The sequence below is a fragment of the Panulirus ornatus genome, chromosome 31 (assembly GCF_036320965.1).
Source record: "Panulirus ornatus isolate Po-2019 chromosome 31, ASM3632096v1, whole genome shotgun sequence".
Taxonomy (NCBI): domain Eukaryota; kingdom Metazoa; phylum Arthropoda; class Malacostraca; order Decapoda; family Palinuridae; genus Panulirus; species Panulirus ornatus.
This window is the reverse complement of record NC_092254.1, coordinates 5182134-5203237: the sequence shown is the minus strand read 5'-3', so window position 1 is coordinate 5203237 and position 21104 is coordinate 5182134. Positions and strand designations below refer to the sequence as shown.

Here is a 21104-nt window from a genome sequence, read left to right as displayed (position 1 = left end):
AAACTGGAGGAAGTTAAGTGTTTTAGATATCTGGGAGTGGATCTGGCAGTGGATGGAATCATTGAACTGGAAGTGGATCATAGGGTGGGGGAGGGGGTGAAAATTCTGGGAGCCTTGAAGAATGTGTGGAAGTCGAGAACATTATCTCGGAAAGCAAAAATGGGTATGTTTGAAGGAATAGTGGTTCCAACAATGTTGTATGGTTGCGAGGCGTGGGCTATGGATAGAGTTGTGCGCAGGAGGATGGATGTGCTGGAAATGAGATGTTTGAGGACAATGTGTGGTGTGAGTTGGTTTGATCGAGTAAGTAACGTAAGGGTAAGAGAGATGTGTGGAAATAAAAAGAGCGTGGTTGAGAGAGCAGAAGAGGGCGTTTTGAAATGGTTTGGGCACATGGAGAGTATGAGTGAGGAAAGATTGACCAAGAGGATATATGTGTCGGAGGTGGAGGGAACGAGGAGAAGTGGGAGACCAAATTGGAGGTGGAAAGATGGAGTGAAAAAGATTTTGTGTGGTCGGGGCCTGAACATGCAGGAGGGTGAAAGGAGGGCAAGGAATAGAGTGAATTGGATCGATGTGGTATACCGGGGTTGGCGTGCTGTCAGTGGATTGAATCAGGGCATGTGAAGCTTCTGGGGTAAACCATGGAAAGCTGTGTAGGTATGTTTATTTGCGTGTGTGGACATATGTATATACATGTGTATGGGGGTAGGTTGGGCCATTTCTTTCGTCTGTTTCCTTGCGCTACCTCGCAAACGCGGGAGACAGCGACAAAGCAAAAAAATATATATATATATATATATATATATATATATATATATATATATATATTCGCTGTTTCCCGCATAGCATTAGACATATGATTTAAATTTTACTTTAGAGTAATCTTTATCATTGACCATTCATTTTAAAGGTGATAATTTTTCCTTCCAGTCATACACAGAGATAAGTAAACTGTCAGGTCTGTTGGTACCCCTTAACTTTCGCAAGCACGCTGTGGACTTCCAGGTGCCATGTGTTACATTTCCTGACTTGACATTGGAGGTATGTATTTGATTACATAATTGTAATTACGTTTTTGGACAGTACAGGGAGATAGTTTTTGTACTAGTAGAGGACCTTGTGATCAGATCAGCATTATTAATGAAAATAGATTATCAGTTTGTTAAATTCTTCGTATTTTCTCATACGTATTTTCTTATATCAAGACAGAGCCCTAAGAATTTTACAAAGAACTTGATCATAAGAGTGTTGATGTGCCATTTTACCCCATAAAATAAAACTACCATGCTATGTCTGGGGCCATCTGATATTTGTTCATATAGATCTAATGAGTCATACACCACTGTGCCTAGGCCTTATGAAGTCATTTGCTTGATCATATAATTTGCTTGATCGTATAATGGCACTTCCGTACATTAACTCTCTTCACATGCTTGTTCACACTTCAGCTTTATGGATCTGTTTACCTTTACCTTTATCTGTAAGAGGTGTTTTTGCTTTGCGACCTTTGCTTCAGGGTTTTACAACATTGTATGTTTATCCCTTTCCTTTATTTATTTGTAATAATGTGAATTTAAATAGTTTGTTCTCTCTTTACAGTTTTGTGAATGATAATGTTTCTGCTTGAGTTAGTCTGGTGATCAAGTTTTTACTACTTTCCTCAAGTTTTGGTTTTACAATTTTAATCTTTTGTGTTAGTTTACTCATTATGCAGTATTTTTTTCTAAAATTTAAAGTTCAGTTTTAGTTAGATAGGCTTTCAAGATTTTTCCGTATGACTTATGCCTCTTTTTTGTACAAAACTGTATGTCATGTATTATATATTTTATTTTATCAAATGACTTGAAAAGATGCTTGTAGGTCTTTAAGTTTCATGTGCGAATTATGTATATCCATTGTACTTCGAGTAAAGCATCATTTATGTTATAAAAATCAGTCAACAGATAAATGAGAAACTGCAGAAGCTGGTGACTGAGTTTGGTAAAGTGTGTGAAAGAAGAAAGCTGAGAGTAAATGTGAATAAGAGCAAGGTTATTAGTTACAGTAGGGTTGAGGGACAAGTCAATTGGGAGGTAAGTTTGAATGGAGAAAAACTGGAGGAAGAAAAGTGTTTTAGATATCTGGGAGTGGATTTGGCAGTGGATGGAACCATGGAAGTGGAAGTGAATCATGGGGTGGAGGAGGGGGCGAAAGTTCTGGGAGCATTGAAAAATGTGTGGAAGTTGAGAACGTTATCTTGGAAAGCAAAAATGGGTATGTTTGAAGGAATAGTGGTTCCAACAATGTTATATGGTTGCGAGGCGTAGGCTATAGATAGAGTTGTGCGGAGGAGGGAGGATGTGCTGGAAATGAGATGTTCGAGGACAATATGTGGTGTGAGGAGGTTTGATCGAGTAAGTAATAATAAGGTAAGAGAGATGTGTGGTAATAAAAAGAGTGTGGTTGAGAGAGCTGAAGAGGGTGTTTTGAAATGGTTTGGTCACATGGAGAGAATGAGTGAGGAAAGATTGACGAAGAGGATATATGTGTCAGAGGTGGAGGGAACGAGGAAAAGTGGGAGACCAAATTGGAGGTAGAAAGATGGAGTGAAAAAGATTTTGAGTGATTGGGGCCTGAACATGCAGGAGGGTGAAAGGCATGCAAGGAATAGAGTGAATTGGAACGATGTGGTATACCGGGGTCGACGTGCTGTCAATGGATTGAACCAGGGCGTGTGAAGCGTCTGGGGTAAACCATGGAAAGTTCTGTGGGTCCTGGATGTGGAAAGGAAGCTGTGGTTTCAGTGCATTATACATGACAGCTAGAGACTGAGTGTGAACGAATGTGGCCTTTGTTGTCTTTTCCTAGTGCTACCTCGCACACATGCGGGGGGAGGGGGTTGTTATTTCATATGTGGCTGGGTGGTGAGGGAATGAATAAAGGCAGACAGTATGAATTTTGTACAGGTGTATATATGTATATGTCTGTGTGTGTATATATATATATATGTGTATGTTGAGATGTATAGGTATGTATATTTGCGTGTGTGGACATACATGTGTATGTGGGTGGGTTGGGCCATTCTTTCGTCTGTCTCCTTGCACTACCTCACTAACTCGGGAGACAGCAGCAAAGCAAAATAGATAATAAATATATATATATATATATATATATATATATATATATATATATATATATATATATAATGTTGTTGTTCGCTGATGATACAGTGCTGGTGGCTGATTCATGTGAGAAACTGCAGAAGCTGGTGACTGAGTTTGGCAAAGTGTGTGAAAGAAGAAAGTTAAGAGTAAATGTGAATAAGAGCAAGGTTATTAGGTACAGTAGGGTTGAGGGTCAAGTCAATTGGGAGATAAGTTTAAATGGAGAAAAACTGGAGGAAGTAAAGTGTTTTAGATATCTGGGAGTGGATCTGGCAGCGGATGGAACCATGGAAGCGGAAGTGAATCATAGGGTGGGGGAGGGGGCGAAAATCCTGGGAGCCTTGAAGAATGTGTGGAAGTCGAGAACATTATCTCAGAAAGCAAAAATGGGTATGTTTGAAGGAATAGTGGTTCCAACAATGTTGTATGGTTGCGAGGCGTGGGCTATGGATAGAGTTGTGCGTATGAGGGTGGATTTGCTGGAAATGAGATGTTTGAGGACAATGTGTGGTGTGAGGTGGTTTGATCGAGTAAGTAATGTAAGGGTAAGAGAGATGTGTGGAAATAAAAAGAGCGTGGTTGAGAGAGCAGAAGAGGGTGTTTTGAAATGGTTTGGGCACACGGAGAGAATGAGTGAGGAAAGATTGACCAAGAGGATATATGTGTCGGAGGTGGAGGGAACGAAGAGAAGTGGGAGACCAAATTGGAGGTGGAAAGATGGAGTGAAAAAGATTTTGAGTGATCGGGGCCTGAACATGCAGCAGGAGGGTGAAAGGTGGGCAAGGAATAGAGTGAATTGGATCGATGTGGTATACCGGGGTTGATGTGCTGTGGATTGAATCAGGGCATGTGAAGCATCTGGGGTAAACCATGGAAAGTTGTGTGGGGCCTGGATGTGGAAAGGGAGCTGTGGTTTCGGGCATTATTGCATGACAGCTAGAGACTGAGTGTGAACGAATGGGGCCTTTGTTGTCTTTTCCTAGCGCTACCTTGCACACATGAGGGGGGAGGGGGATGGTATTCCATGTGTGGCGAGGTGGTGATGGGAACGAGTAAAGGCAGACAGTGTGAATTGTGTGCATGGGTATATATGTATGTGTCTGTGTGTGTATATATATGTGTACATTGAGATGTATAGGTGGGTATATTTGCGTGTGTGGACATGTATGTATATACATGTGTATGGGGGTGGGTTGGGCCATTTCTTTCGTCTGTTTCTTTGCGCTACCTCGCAAACGTGGGAGACAGCGACAAAGCAAAATAAAAAAAAAATAATATATATATATATATATATATATATATATATATATATATATATATATATATATATATATATATATGTGAGATGTTTGAGGACAATGTGTGGTGTGAGGTGGTTTGATCGAGTAACGTAGGGGTAAGAGAGATGTGTGGAAATAAAGAGCGTGGTTGAGAGAGCAGAAGAGGGTGTTTTGAAATGGTTTGGTCACATGGAGAGAATGAGTGAGGAAAGATTGACCAAGAGGATATATGTGTCGGAGGTGGAGGGAACGAGGAGAAGAGGGAGACCAAATTGGAGGTGGAAAGATGGAGTGAAAAAGATTTTGTGTGATCGGGGCCTGAACATGCAGGAGGGTGAAAGGAGGGCAAAGAATAGAGTGAATTGGAGCGATGTGGTATACCGGGGTTGACGTGCTGTCAGTGGATTGAATCAAGGCATGTGTATGGGGGTGGGTTGGGCCATTTCTTTCGTCTGTTTCCTTGCGCTACCTCGCAAACGCGGGAGACAGCGACAAAGCAAAAAAAAAATATATATATTTATATATATATGATGCTTATTCCTTTTTTTGCATATACTTTCAGAATAATAGTGCATATTTAGCCAGCAGTATAATGGCAGTATTTATGGACACCGCAAGTTTAGCATATCGTACTCGCACATCACCCATGCCCTTGGCATGTGTTGTGGACTCATTAACTTCTGCAGGACGGAATGTAAGGTTAATGAAATGTAGTACAGTAGTTTGTTGCATGTTATTGTAATGCATTCCTTACTATAACAAATCATTTATAGCCATGCTGTTTACCATATCACCTTTATAGGAAAAAGATGGTTAGCTTTAATGACTTCTCCCATCTGTATTGCTCTGGGATTCAACCAGTGTCTTTGATGGAGGATGCAAAACATTACAATTACATCATGGTATCTCATTTCTAAGGAGTCCAGTAAAGGAACCATTATTTTGTGTCAGAATGATGTAAGGTGGATTCTGCAGTTTCAAAATTAATTAAAAAATGAGATACTTTTCAGATATTGGTATGCCTCTGAAAAGAAAATGTTACCTCTGTCTTACATGTCTCTGATACCTCTTCCCTCTGGAAACTGTCATCAGTGAGGTGGGCATGGCAAAAGTTTCCATCACCACCACCTAGGTACACAATATTGCCATGGTGGAAGAAGTGCAATTAGTATTCACTGCCTGGAAAACTTGGTCCCCAAATGGTACATAGAAATTTTACCATAAAAGGATAACTCTGGCTAGAGATTTCCCTGGAGTGTTTATGCCCTCACAGACAGGTTTAATGAGCTTACCAGGGGCAGCTTGGATGGGAAGAATTCATGGAATAATATCAGTTGAATGCTTCAGTGCCTTGAGATTAGGGACATTAATATAAATGTTGGGGCACCACTTTGAGAAGCATTATAGACTTACCAATGGAAAAATTCAAGAACTTGCAGGATAGCCACAAAATATCCATGGGTAGAGTAGATCCATTGGTCACATGTGCCTCTGAGCTGCAACCTCAAACAGCCCTATTGATCAGCTCAGTTGCATTCATGCAGCTTGACCCCTGATGAGGTTAAGAAAGTAGGGATGGGTCTCCAAAATCAGTCTTAAGGGGAGAATGAGGTATTATTTGTGTAAGAGTAAGGACTGATGTTTAGAGATGTGCGTTAGTCTTGTGGATTATTTATAATGGGCTGTCCTGCTGTGCTTGGGGAAATTGAATGATTTTTATTTAGAACACTTACCGTGTGCAGTTCCTGAGATGAGATAAAATTAAATGCTTTCTTACCTGCAGGTATCAGGAGGAAGTTTAGCATTACCACTAGGGTTGAGCTCCCACCAAGGCTTGTTAGAATGGCTTCAAGAAGGAAACCAGCCCCATTTAATCTCCATGAGTGCTGGTTGTGACTTTAGAGTTGATCCCATCAGCGAGGTTCGAATTATTCGAGGCATATCTCCATCTCGACTTGTCAGGTTTGAGAAAGTCATTCGTACAACATTTAATAGATTAAGAGAATTCTTATTAAACATATCTTTTTCTCCCTCATTTTTTTGTCTGTCCTGCATGAACTAAGTAGGGTCAGGAACTCGGTTTCCAAGGGATAATCCATGCTTGTCTTCTGTTCTTACTTCTTGAACAAGGGTCTGCCTTTATGAACCAGCCACCCACTTTATTAGCAAGTCATTAGTGATCAGCCACAACTTCCTTATGCAGTAATCATGCAATGTGTCAAAAACTACATCAGCATATTAAGACTGGAAATAAGCAATCAGAAATGCTGAACTGTATTTTACATAAAGATATACAGAACAAAAATTAATCAGCACAATATGAAGCTGTTTTGTAAAGGCAACATGAAACTGACCCTTCATTACCAAATGAGGTATAAGTGTAGGTAGTAGTTGGAAGGCAGCCAACGACCAGGGAGGCATATTACCAGTACTACCCATCTGGGTATCAGGAGTATTTGTGACGTGCTTAGTGAGCCAGAACTTTATTAGATGTTAAGTTGCACTTGTCTGACCCAGGTAGCTGTCTTTTCTTTCTGCATCATTAATACATGGACTTCTGACATTCTGTTCTCAACATACAATCTCTCCTTGTCATATGCAACACTTGACAACATTCAAATCATGCTGCTCATTGTTCATAACTCTAGATTTTCTTGTGGTGAGCACTGTGTGCTAGCCCTGCCTTTCGGCAAAATGGTAGCAGCAGTAGATAGAAGTGGTAGGTAAGAACATTAGGTAGGTTAGAGCATTAGAAACAGTCATTATGAAAGTTAGGTAGGAGCCTCTGCAAACTCTGTGCTAGACTTGCTCTACCAGAGGCCTGTTAAGGGTGAAGCACTAAAGGCTAAGAAGTGGCACTGGAGTTCTCCAGTTATGGAGACTGTTGCCATGGCCACCCCTATGAGGGAGTTCCAATTGGAACAGGCATCGGAGATACAGGTAGATAGAATAGGTTAAGGTATAAGAATTTTTTTTTTTTTTTTTTTTTTTTTTTTTTTTTTGTCGCTGTCTCCCGCGTTTGCGAGGTAGCGCAAGGAAACAGACGAAAGAAATGGCCCAACCCACCCCCATACACATGTATATACATACACGTCCACACACGCAAATATACATACCTACACAGCTTTCCATGGTTTACCCCAGACGCTTCACATGCCCTGATTCAATCCACTGACAGCACGTCAACCCTGGTATACCACATCGATCCAATTCACTCTATTCCTTGCCCTCCTTTCACCCTCCTGCATGTTCAGGCCCCGATCACACAAAATCTTTTTCACTCCATCTTTCCACCTCCAATTTGGTCTCCCACTTCTCCTCATTCCCTCCACCTCCGACACATATATCCTCTTGGTCAATCTTTCCTCACTCATTCTCTCCGTGCCCAAACCATTTCAAAACACCCTCTTCTGCTCTCTCAACCACGCTCTTTTTATTTCCACACATTTCTCTTACCCTTACGTTACTTACTCGATCAAACCACCTCACACCACACATTGTCCTCAAACATCTCATTTCCAGCACATCCATCCTCCTACGCACAACTCTATCCATAGCCCACGCCTTGCAACCGTACAAAATTGTTGGAACCACTATTCCTTCAAACATACCTATTTTTGCTTTCCGAGATAATGTTCTCGACTTCCACACATTCTTCAAGGCTCCCAGGATTTTTGCCCCCTCCCCCACCCTATGATCCACTTCCGCTTCCATGGTTCCATCCGCTGCCAGATCCACTCCCAGATATCTAAAACACTTTACTTCCTCCAGTTTTTCTCCATTCAAACTTACCTTCCAATTGACTTGACCCTCAACCTTGCTCTTATTCACATTTACTCTTAACTTTCTTCTTTCACACACTTTACCAAACTCAGTCACCAGCTTCTGCAGTTTCTCACATGAATCAGCCACCAGCGCTGTATCATCAGCGAACAACAACTGACTCACTTCCCAAGCTCTCTCATCCACAAGAGACTTCATACTTGCCCCTCTTTCCAAAACTCTTGCATTCACCTCCCTAACAACCCCATCCATAAACAAATTAAACAACCATGGAGACATCACACACCCCTGTGTTAAGGTATAAGAAATAAGGGCCACTAAAAAGCAGGACAAGTTTTATACTACTGTGATATGATTCTTTCAAAATAATATGACTTTCTCTGGAATCTTCTCATGGCTTATTGTCCTTTTTTTACCCAAATGCAGTAAATCAAATGAAACTTGGGTCTCCTTCTCAGAGTTGCCACTGTACATCATATATTTTCTCTGACGTTCTCTTGGCTGTGTATATAAAGATCCAGGCCAAAAGAATGAGGGTTGCAGACTCCAGCTCCAGAGTGAGAATACTGAGGGGAGGATTTCCAGCCCTGTTTTTCATTCCTTTTTGTCATCTGCAGCATTTAGGACATGCATACTTTCACCCACAATTTTATATTCAAGTTACTGATCCAGAAAATCAGTAGTTAAGTAATTACACATTAATTCTTTTTTTTAGTACTAGTTCGCTGTATGCTGCAATAATGAGGTAGTGCCACGAACAGATAAAGAAGTAGCCTCATTTGCTCACATCCACTCTCTGTTGTGTTATGCCGTGCTTCAGTCCATTGACATGTTGCATCCTGTGGTACATTTTATCCAATGTAGGCTTTCTGCCATCCTGCATGTTTAAACCCAAGCACTCAGACCTTTTCCACTCCTTCCTTCTATCTTCAATATAGTCCCCTCTTTCACCTTGTCCACTCCAAGTCTGAGACATATTCCCTCTTTGTTAACTCTTCATTATTTCTCTCTATATGTCCAAAATATTAAACTACACAACACCCTCTTTCATTTCTTTTATTCATAACTACTCCCGGATGAATTTCTGTGGAAGAGTCCTGGTGTCACCAAGGAGCTTTCTAATTGCTAGTGGAGCTAAACACTGAGCTACTTACAGTAGCAGGGAAATGTAGATTCCGTTGGAGTGAGAAGTCTTTGACAGTACCATACTGTCAATGGTACAGCCTTGCCAAGGGTGACATCTCACTTATGGTGTAACTTCGAGCATGTGAAGTTGTGTAACATCCCTCTTCTTCTGTTTTTTGTGGTGCCAAGAGTGGATGAAAGCAAGCATGAATATTTGTAAACGTCTGTTTCTTGGTGCTACCTCACTGATGCAGGGAAACGACGATTATAAGAAATAAATGAATATAAATGTAGGGGAGAAAGAATACTTCACACGTATTCCCTGTGTGTCGTAGAAGGCGACTAAAAGGGAAGGGAGCGGGGGGCTGGAAATCCTCTCTCTCTCTCTCTCTCTCTCTCAAGGAAGGAACAGAGAAGGGGGCTGGATGAGGATGTTTCCTCGGAGGCCCAGTCCTCTGTTCTTAACGCTACCTTGCTGACGCGGGAAATGGCGAATAGTATGAAAGAAAAGAAAATGTATATTTTTTTTTTTTTTTTTTTTTTTTTTTTTTATACTTTGTCGCTGTCTCCCGCGTTTGCGAGGTAGCGCAAGGAAACAGACGAAAGAAATGGCCCAACCCCCCCCCCATACACATGTACATACACACGTCCACACACACAAATATACATACCTACACAGCTTTCCATGGTTTACCCCAGACGCTTCACATGCCTTGCTTCACTCCACTGACAGCACGTCAACCCCTGTATACCACATGACTCCAATTCACTCTATTCCTTGCCCTCCTTTCACCCTCCTGCATGTTCAGGCCCCGATCACACAAAATCTTTTTCACTCCATCTTTCCACCTCCAATTTGGTCTCCCTCTTCTCCTCGTTCCCTCCACCTCCGACACATATATCCTCTTGGTCAATCTCTCCTCACTCATTCTCTCCATGTGCCCAAACCATTTCAAAACACCCTCTTCTGCTCTCTCAACCACGCTCTTTTTATTTCCACACATCTCTCTTACCCTTACGTTACTTACTCGATCAAACCACCTCACACCACACATTGTCCTCAAACATCTCATTTCCAGCACATCCATCCTCCTGCGCACATCTCTATCCATAGCCCACGCCTCGCAACCATACAGCATTGTTGGAACCACTATTCCCTCAAACATACCCATTTTTGCTTTCCGAGATAATGTTCTCGACTTCCACACATTTTTCAAGGCTCCCAAAATTTTCGCCCCCTCCCCCACCCTATGATCCACTTCCGCTTCCATGGTTCCATCCGCTGACAGATCCACTCCCAGATATCTAAAACACTTCACTTCCTCCAGTTTTTCTCCATTCAAACTCACCTCCCAATTGACTTGACCCTCACCCCTACTGTACCTAATAACCTTGCTCTTATTCACATTTACTCTCAACTTTCTTCTTCCACACACTTTACCAAACTCAGTCACCAGCTTCTGCAGTTTCTCACATGAATCAGCCACCAGCGCTGTATCATCAGCGAACAACAATTGACTCACTTCCCAAGCTCTCTCATCCCCAACAGACTTCATACTTGCCCCTCTTTCCAGGACTCTTGCATTTACCTCCTTTACAACCCCATCCATAAACAAATTAAACAACCATGGAGACATCACACACCCCTGCCGCAAACCTACATTCACTGAGAACCAATCACTTTCCTCTCTTCCTACACGTACACATGCCTTACATCCTCGATAAAAACTTTTCACTGCTTCTAACAACTTGCCTCCCACACCATATATTCTTAATACCTTCCACAGAGCATCTCTATCAACTCTATCATATGCCTTCTCCAGATCCATAAATGCTACATACAAATCCATTTGCTTTTCTAAGTATTTCTCACATACATTCTTCAAAGCAAACACCTGATCCACACATCCTCTACCACTTCTGAAACCGCACTGCTCTTCCCCAATCTGATGCTCTGTACATGCCTTCACCCTCTCAATCAATACCCTCCCATATAATTTACCAGGAATACTCAACAAACTTATACCTCTGTAATTTGAGCACTCACTCTTATCCCCTTTGCCTTTGTACAATGGCACTATGCACGCATTCCGCCAATCCTCAGGCACCTCACCATGAGTCATACATACATTAAATAACCTTACCAACCAGTCAACAATACAGTCACCCCCTTTCTTAATAAATTCCACTGCAATACCATCCAAACCTGCTGCCTTGCCGGCTTTCATCTTCCGCAAAGCTTTTACTACCTCTTCTCTGTTTACCAAATCATTTTCCCTAACCCTCTCACTTTGCACACCACCTCGACCAAAACACCCTATATCTGCCACTCTGTCATCAGACACATTCAACAAACCTTCAAAATACTCATTCCATCTTCTCACATCACCGCTACTTGTTATCACCTCCCCATTTACGCCCTTCACTGAAGTTCCCATTTGCTCCCTTGTCTTACGCACCCTATTTACCTCCTTCCAGAACATCTTTTTATTCTCCCTAAAATTTACTGATAGTCTCTCACCCCAACTCTCATTTGCCCTTTTTTTCACCTCTTGCACCTTTCTCTTGACCTCCTGTCTCTTTCTTTTATACTTCTCCCACTCAATTGCATTTTTTCCCTGCAAAAATCGTCCAAATGCCTCTCTCTTCTCTTTCACTAATACTCTTACTTCTTCATCCCACCACTCACTACCCTTTCTAAACAGCCCACCTCCCACTCTTCTCATGCCACAAGCATCTTTTGCGCAATCCATCACTGATTCCCTAAATACATCCCATTCCTCCCCGACTCCCCTTACTTCCATTGTTCTCACCTTTTTCCATTCTGTACACAGTCTCTCCTGGTACTTCCCCACACAGGTCTCCTTCCCAAGCTCACTTACTCTCACCACCTTCTTCACCCCAACATTCACTCCTCTTTTCTGAAAACCCATACTAATCTTCACCTTAGCCTCCACAAGATAATGATCAGACATCCCTCCAGTTGCACCTCTCAGCACATTAACATCCAAAAGTCTCTCTTTCGCACGCCTGTCAATTAACACGTAATCCAATAACGCTCTCTGGCCATCTCTCCTACTTACATAAGTATACTTATGTATATCCCGCTTTTTAAACCAGGTATTCCCAATCATCAGTCCTTTTTCAGCACATAAATCTACAAGCTCTTCACCATTTCCATTTACAACACTGTACACCCCATGCATACCAATTATTCCCTCAACTGCCACATTACTCACCTTTGCATTCAAATCACCCATCACTATAACCCGGTCTCGTGCATCAAAACCGCTAACACACTCATTTAGCTGCTCCCAAAACACTTGCCTCTCATGATCTTTCTTCTCATGCCCAGGTGCATATGCACCAATAATCACCCACCTCTCTCCATCAACTTTCAATTTTACCCATATTAATCGAGAATTTACTTTCTTACATTCTATCACATACTCCCACAACTCCTGTTTCAGGAGTATTGCTACTCCTTCCCTTGCTCTTGTCCTCTCACTAACCCCTGACTTCACTCCCCAGACATTTCCAAACCACTCTTCCCCTTTACCCTTGAGCTTCGTTTCACTCAGAGCCAAAACATCCAGGTTCCTTTCCTCAAACATACTACCTATCTCTCCTTTTTTCACATCTTGGTTACATCCACACACATTTAGGCACCCCACTCTGAGCCTTCGAGGAGGATGAGCACTCCCCGCGTGACTCCTTCTTCTGTTTCCCATTTTAGAAAGTTAATACAAGGAGGGGAGGATTTCCGGCCCCCCGCTCCCGTCCCCTCTAGTCGCTTTCTACGACACGCGAGGAATACGTGGGAAGTATTCTTTCACCCCTATCCCCAGGGATAATATACATATATATATACATACACACACACACACACACACACACACATACATATGCACATACACACACACACACACACATACATATATATACATATGAAAAATGTAAGAACAATTTAGAAACAAACTTTTAGCTTGAAATGAATGAAAAAAAAATGAATGTCACATAATGGTTCAACCTCTGGCTATGGAAAAGGAAATGTACAATTTATTCACACAAACGTCAATAGCAGATCTCATCAATTTCACCACTGTGTCAATAAGCTTCAATGTCTAAGCTACATTTTTCTCCAACTTCACTATTTTCTTGTTAAAAACACCATGCATGAAAACTATCACTCCATTAACACAACTATAAACATTTACTTCCCCTTTAAAAGTTCTGGGGAAGTCTGTCTCGATACACTGCGGCGAGGCGACGCGACGCTGACACAATCACTGTCACAATATCACTTCTGCCTCCTCACGTCAATCTCTCAGCCACAGTGCAGGCAGGATGCTGAAGCGTTGGTACAAGGCGCTGCAGCTAGCTTGGTGGTGTACTCCTTGTTCTCCACGATGTAATCCAAGCCGATCTTGTGACTAGTCTTTGACAGTACCATACTGTCAATGGTACAGCCTTGCCAAGGGTGACATCTCACTTATGGTGTAACTTCGAGCATGTGAAGTTGTGTAACATCCCTCTTCTTCTGTTTTTTGTGGTGCCAAGAGTGGATGAAAGCAAGCATGAATATTTGTAAACGTCTGTTTCTTGGTGCTACCTCACTGATGCAGGGAAACGACGATTATAAGAAATAAATGAATATAAATGTAGGGGAGAAAGAATACTTCACACGTATTCCCTGTGTGTCGTAGAAGGCGACTAAAAGGGAAGGGAGCGGGGGGCTGGAAATCCTCTCTCTCTCTCTCTCTCTCTCTCAAGGAAGGAACAGAGAAGGGGGCTGGATGAGGATGTTTCCTCGGAGGCCCAGTCCTCTGTTCTTAACGCTACCTTGCTGACGCGGGAAATGGCGAATAGTATGAAAGAAAAGAAAATGTATATATGTGTGTATATGAGTTGATGGGTCTTCATCTGTTTCTTGGTGCTGCCTTGCTGAAGCGGGAAATGGCGATCAAGTTTAATAATATGTGTAATTCATACATATTTCCCATTTCCCACATTAGCGAGGTAGCATCAAGAACAGAGGACTGAGCCTTAGAAGGAAAATCCTCATTTGGCCCCTTTCTCTGTTCCTTCTTTTGGAAAAGTAAAAACTGGAGGGAGGGATTTCCAGTCCCCACCCCTTTTAGTTGCCTTCTACTACACGCAGGGAATACAGGAGCAAGTATTATGTGCTGGGATATTGGTAGGTAGGTATCTTGTATATGATGAGAATTAAAATCTTTTTGCTTTGTTAAGTATGCATAGTATATTTTGCCATGAAATCAGTTTTAAATTACTCTTTCAGATGTGACACTAAACTACCTCCAGGAGTGTATTATGCAGATGCATCTCAGCTTTACAATGATTTTCTGAAGGAATCATGCATACCACCAAGGATGCGAATTGTGGCTGGTGCTAAAGATCCAGTTAAGATAACGCCACCCTTCCCATCTATCTTCTCTAGAAAATTTACAGAAGATGGTTGTGCTGACACTTCTTACACTGCCATGACAACTGGTGAGATATTTTATGGTGTCTTTACTTAAGAATCATAGTTTTTATACAATGTAGTATTAACTATGAAATATTGATTTCCATGTTTCCTGTTGCTACCTTGCTGATGCAGGGGGTGGTGATACTGTTTCCTGTGGGGCAGAGATATAACTAGATTTTCTAGATAGATAGACAGAGGTGTAAGTATGGAATTGAAGGAAGGATTAAGGAACAGTGTAGTGCTCCTAACCCTGTCCTGTGCAGCTGATACATGGACAATGATTGAATGAGTCTCCAAGGTCAAGAATCCACACTGTGGAAATGAGAGATTTGGTATTTGTTGTGGTAGAGTGGGTGACACATAATACTTTGTGGTGGTTTGGGTTTGTGGAAAGAAGGCAAGACAGTGAGTTTACAATGAGTGTATGATGGTACAATTTATGGGGTTCATGTGAGAGGAAAACCACCTGTGACTTGGGGAAATAGATTGAAGGATTACTGGAGGTAGAGATGGTGGAAGAATGTGTGAAATGGTGTATGTGAAGGAGGAAATGAAGGGCTGGGATAAGTGGAGACTTGCTACGGCCACCCCATTGATGGGAGTTCCAGAGTTATAGATAGATACTTTAATAAATATTGAAAGTTTTTAACAAAACAGGAACATTAAGAAAGTTCTCACATTAGGATAATACCAACAAGTTTTTGTTGACAAATGGTTCTTTAGATTGAATGCTATAAAAAGATTCTTAACTAGATCATAAGCTACACGAATACATTGAGGATTGTTCACTTAAAAATTCTTTTAATAAAAAAACTGATGGGTTTATACTTAGCAATATCTACATATTTATGTATATGGTATATACGTGGTGTATTTCATGAGAGTACAAAAAGGAGAAGGTTGGGAAGTTAATGTGAAATAAGAGTAAGGTTATGTTTAGCAGAGTAGAGAGACAAGTTGGTTAGAGTGAGTGTGAATGGAGCGAACTTAAGAGGATGTGGAATGGTTCTAATACCTGGGATTGGTTATGGCAGCAGATGGAACCATGAGAGATGAAGTAAGATGCAGGAGTGTAGGTAGAGAGGTCACTGTCTGTGAGAAAAGATGGGTATATCTGATGGTGCTGTATGGATGAGAGGCATGGGCTTTAAATAAAAAATAAGTACGAGTTTGGATATGTTGGGAATGAAATGCTTATGTAGTGTGAGGAAAGTTGATCAAATTAGAAATGTCAGGGAAGAGATGTGGTCTGAGACAGCTGAAGAGGGCATACTGAAATTGGTTAGATTTATGGAAGGGATGAGTGAGAAAGGACTGATTGAGATTATACATGTAGGAAGTGGAGTGAACAAGGAGGGGGAACTAGGGATGAGATTAAAGGATGGAGTGAAAGATACTTTGGGTGATCAGGGCCTAATTGTGCAGATGGGTGAGGCATCCGTTGGAAAGTACTGAGAGCAAGCGGGTAAACAGGAAATTGATGTGCTGAATCATAGCATATGAAGTTGTCAAAGGAAACAAGTGAGGTCTATGGCGCTTGGCCATGGATAGGGAGGGTCTGGTTTTGATGCATTACCCATGACAGATAGGGTGTGGATGTGAACGTATTAGGTACATTTTGTGTTCTTAGCTCCATTTCTCTAATAAGGGAAGTTTGCTAACAGTTATGGAAAGAAGGGGGATATGAGGAAACTCTAGAACATGTGACACTGGGAACCATAACAGAACTTTTCAAAACTTGAATTTTTTACCCCCCAGATGTGAAGAGTGCACCATGTGAGGCAGGTTTGCATCAGGGAGGAGGAATAAGCTCCCTCCTTCAACAACTGTTGACATCTGCAGAAAAGCTAGAAGTAACAAAAATTCAAGCTTTGTTGGAAGAGGGCTTGGACAAGGATGGCTGGTCAGAACTGGTTGAAGATTTACGAAGAATTACTTTTAATTATTGTGTAAATAATGTTGATATGGATAGCTCTGACGATGACTAAATACTTACTGGACAGTAGTGTTATTTATACCTATGTATATTTTGTTATCCCTGGGGACAGGGGAGAAAGAATACTTCCCACGTATTCCCTGCGTGTTGTAGAAGGCAACTAAAAGGGGGGGGGGGGCTGGAAATCCTACTTTTTTTTTTTTTTTTTTTTTTTTTTTTTTTTTTTTTTCCCCCCCCAAAGGAACAGAGAAGGGAACCAGGTGAGGATATTCCCTCAAAGACCTAGTCCTCTGTTCTTAACACCACCTCGCTAACGTGGGAAATGGTGAATAGTTTGAAAGAAAAAAGTATGTTTTGTGGGATAGGCTCCAGTCATGGACAAAAGACCACATCAAGGCTGGGTCTTGATTAAAAGAAATAAGAAGGAATGCTTTAGGTGAACCAAACAAACCCCAGGTCCATATAAATCCCAAATGCTCCAGTCATGAACCAAAGCCCTGGGTTTACATACATATCAAATGCTCCAGTCATGGACAAAAAAAACAAAGCTGGGCCTTGAGATTAGAAAGAATTATGAAAGGAAAATATTTATGAATTTTGAAGTTACATGCATTAGCTGGACCAAAACAACCCTGGGTCCATGTGTAAACGCATGTACTTGCTTTCAATCCATAACTGCCCCAAAGGAAGCAGCAGCATTTAATCATGCTTCAGCAAGGTATTGCCAGGAAAACAAAAAGGGCCACATTCATTTACACTGTCATGAGTAATGCATCAAAACCAGCTCCCTCTCCACATCCAGGTCCCACAGACCTTTCCATAGTTTTTTCAAGCAGGGTTGTCTGGCCTTGACACTCAAGTTCTTAAAAAAAAATGTACAGCAAACACCCTGGATTACAAAATTTAATTTTAAATCAAGCACTTGAGATGCACAATCCAGATAAGTTATAAAAAGATACATTGTAGGACCAATAGGTCTTAAATTTTTATAGGAAATTCATAAGGTAGAATGTGGCACATACCTCTACTTTTAATTGAGCACCAGCCTCAACACATTGGTATATTATTCCTCATGAAAAATGATGCAAGAATTTTGAGTACATGGGTTACTCAAATGTGGGAACGTTCCATCGTGTAACACCGAGTTATGAAATTAACAATGTCAATAAAGGAAGCTATTATCAATCTTTAATTCTTAAGCGTGTTCCTCCGATCATTTTCTGGGAGTTTACTTCACATAATGAGAAGTATTTCGTACAACCCAGATAAACTTGCTGACCTCTTTTAGCCCATTTTCCTCCAAAAATGGTGCTATAATTTTCAAAATTGACTTTTTTTTCCCATTAATTTGCCTGATGCCTCTTCCTTAAGCACAATAATTCTTGGTCTCTCATATGGTTTGCTATGCAATGTCAGATATTGCATGGCTCATTACCAGTGAATTCTGGACTTTAGGAGGTTGTGTACCTACCTATAAAGATGTAAAGGGGTAGGAAGAGAAAGTGGTTCCAAGTGAACAATCATCAGCAGCATGGGTGTGTGATGTCATCACAGTTGTTTAATTTGTTTATGGGTGGGGTGCTGGAGGTAAATGGTCCTGAAGAAAGGGGCAGGCTGTTGGAGATGAAGGGACCTGGGAAGCGTCAGTTGTTTGCTGATGACAGAGCACTGGCATATTAAAATGAGAAACTGCAGGAGAGGTGACAGTTTGGAAGTGTGTATGTGAGGACATAGTTGAGTAAATGTGAATAACAGCAAGGTTTTTAAGTTTAGCAGGACAGGTTAGTTGGGTGTGCGAGTTTGAATGGAGAAACTGGGGGAGCAAAGTGTTTTAGATACACCAGGAAGCAGACATGGCAGCGAATGCAACCATAGGTGGTGTCATACAGTGAATGAGGGGGAAAAAGGTTCTAGAAGCACTGAAGAATGTGGGGGAGAGGTCATTATGCAGAAGGGCAAAAATGGGTATGTCTGAAGATATAGTTGACCCAACAATATTATATGGAAGCGAGGCATGGGGCATAGATAACGCTGTATGGAAGAGGGTGGATGCGTTGTAAATGTTTGAGAACACTATGTAGTGTAAGGTAGTTTGATCAAGTAAATAGTAAGAGGGTAAGATTTTTCTATTATATATGATGGCAATTTCCCATGTTAGCTGGGTAAAGCCAGGAAACAAAGCCCAATCCACTCATAATCACACACACATATATATATATATATATATATATATATACATATATATATATATATATATATATATATATATATATATATTTTTTTTTTTTTAAACTATTTGCCATTTCCCGCGTTAGCGAGGTAGCGTTAAGAACAGAGGACTGGGCCTTTTTTGGAATATCCTCACCTGGCCCCCTCTGTTCCTTCTTTTGGAAAAAAAAAAAAAAAAAAAAAAAAAAAAAAACGAGAGGGGAGGATTTCCAGCCCCCCGCTCCCTCCCCTTTTAGTCGCCTTCTACGACATGCAGGGAATACGTGGGAAGTATTCTTAATCCCCCATCCCCAGGGATATATATATATATATATATATATATATATATATATATATATATATACATACATAAATACAAACATATACATAAACATATACTTGCTCACCTTCACCCATTCCCTAAACAACCCACTCAACACAAACAGCATTGCCACCCCATGCGTAAGCGAGGTAGCACCACGAAACACGACAAAGGCCACACCCAATCATACTCATTCTCTACCTGACACGTGTAAGGCACCAAAATCACAGCTCCCTATCCACATCCAGGTCCCACACACCTTTCCATGGTTTAACCTGAATGTTTTGCATGCCCTGGTTTGGTCCATTGACATCACGTCGACCTAAATATGCCACATACAAATTCATCTGTTATTCCAAGTACCGCTCACACATTCTTCAATGCAAACACATTCCACACAACCCCTACCACTTCCGAAACCACACTGCTCCTCCCCAATCTGATAATCTGTACATGCCTTCACCCTCTCTATCAATACCTTCCCAGAGATGCTTAGTCGAAGGTATTAAGAACATATGGTGTGGGAGGTAAGCTGCAAGAAGCAGAGAAGTTTTTATCTAGGGTGTAAGGCATGTGTATGAGTAGGAACAGCCATATACATACATACACATGTTCATATTCGTTTGCCTTCATTCATTACCATTCCCCCCAATACATTTCAACATTTACATATATGTACATACCCAGACATATACACATGTACATAATTCATACCTGCTGCCTTTATTCATTCCCATCACCACCCTGCCACACATGAAATGAAAACATATAAAAAAAGAAAAATATTATTTTTTATATTTATTTATTATACTTTGACACTGTCTCCCACGTTAGCGAGGTAGTGCAAGGAAACAGACGAAAGAATGGCCCAACCCACCCTCATGCACATGTATATACATAAATGCCCACACACACACACATATACATACGTATACATTTCAACGTAAACATACACAGGCAAATACATATATACACATGTACATATTCATACATGCTGCCTTCATCCATTCCTGCCGCCACACATGAAATGACACCCCCTCCCCCCCGTGTGCGCATGAGGTAGCGCCAGTAAATGACAACAAAGGCCTCATTCATTCACACTCAGTCTAGCTGTCATGTGTGATGCACCAAACCCACAGCTCCCTTTCCACATCTAGGCCCCACAAAACTTTCCATGGTTTACCTCAATTGCTTCACATGCCCTGGTTCAATCCATTAACAGCATGTCGACCCTAGTATACCACATTGTTCCAATTCACTCTATTCCTTGCACGCCTTTCACCCTCCTGTATGTTCAAGCCCCGATCGCTCAAAATTTTTTTCACTCAGAGACCAAATTAAAGGTGGAAGGATGGAGTGAAAAAGATTTTAAGCAATCAGGGCCTGAACATGCAGGAGGATGAAAGGCGTGCAAGGAATATAGTGAACTGGAACAATGTGGTATACCGGGGTCAATGTGCTGTTAATGGACTGAATCAGGGCATGTGAAGCATCTGGGGTAAACCCTGGAAAGTTTTGTGGGACCTGGATGTGTAAAGGGAGCTGTGGTTTCTGTGCATTATACAATACAGCTAGAGACTGAGCGTGAATGAATGTGGCCTTTGAAGTCTTTTCCTAGCACTACCTCGCACATGTGCGGGGGAGGGAGTTGTCATTTCATGTGTGGAGGGGTAGAGACAGGAATGAATAAAGGCAGCAAGTATGAATTATGTACTTGTGAATATATGTATATGTCTGTGCATGTATATATATGTATACGTTGAAATGTATGTGTGCATGTGGACACATATGTATATACATGTGTATGTGGGCAGGT

General features: G+C 41.3%; 1 protein-coding gene across 6 annotated transcripts in view; it reads left to right on the top strand.

The window, feature by feature from the left end:
- The window catches only part of mst (misato mitochondrial distribution and morphology regulator), a 38314-nt gene extending 21494 nt beyond the window's left edge, over positions 1 to 16820 (top strand). For 5 of the 6 annotated variants that reach the window (XM_071680522.1, XM_071680524.1, XM_071680520.1 and 2 more), the window contains 5 exons: positions 934 to 1044; positions 4989 to 5120; positions 6210 to 6388; positions 14634 to 14845; positions 16581 to 16820. In XM_071680522.1, the coding sequence (XP_071536623.1) occupies positions 934 to 1044; positions 4989 to 5120; positions 6210 to 6388; positions 14634 to 14845; positions 16581 to 16810 (864 nt within the window). In that variant the 3' untranslated portion in view covers positions 16811 to 16820. The remainder of the gene's footprint in view (positions 1 to 933; positions 1045 to 4988; positions 5121 to 6209; positions 6389 to 14633; positions 14846 to 16580) is intronic. The other variant, XM_071680525.1, reaches the window with a different exon arrangement.
- Positions 16821 to 21104: the final 4284 nt, after the last annotated feature.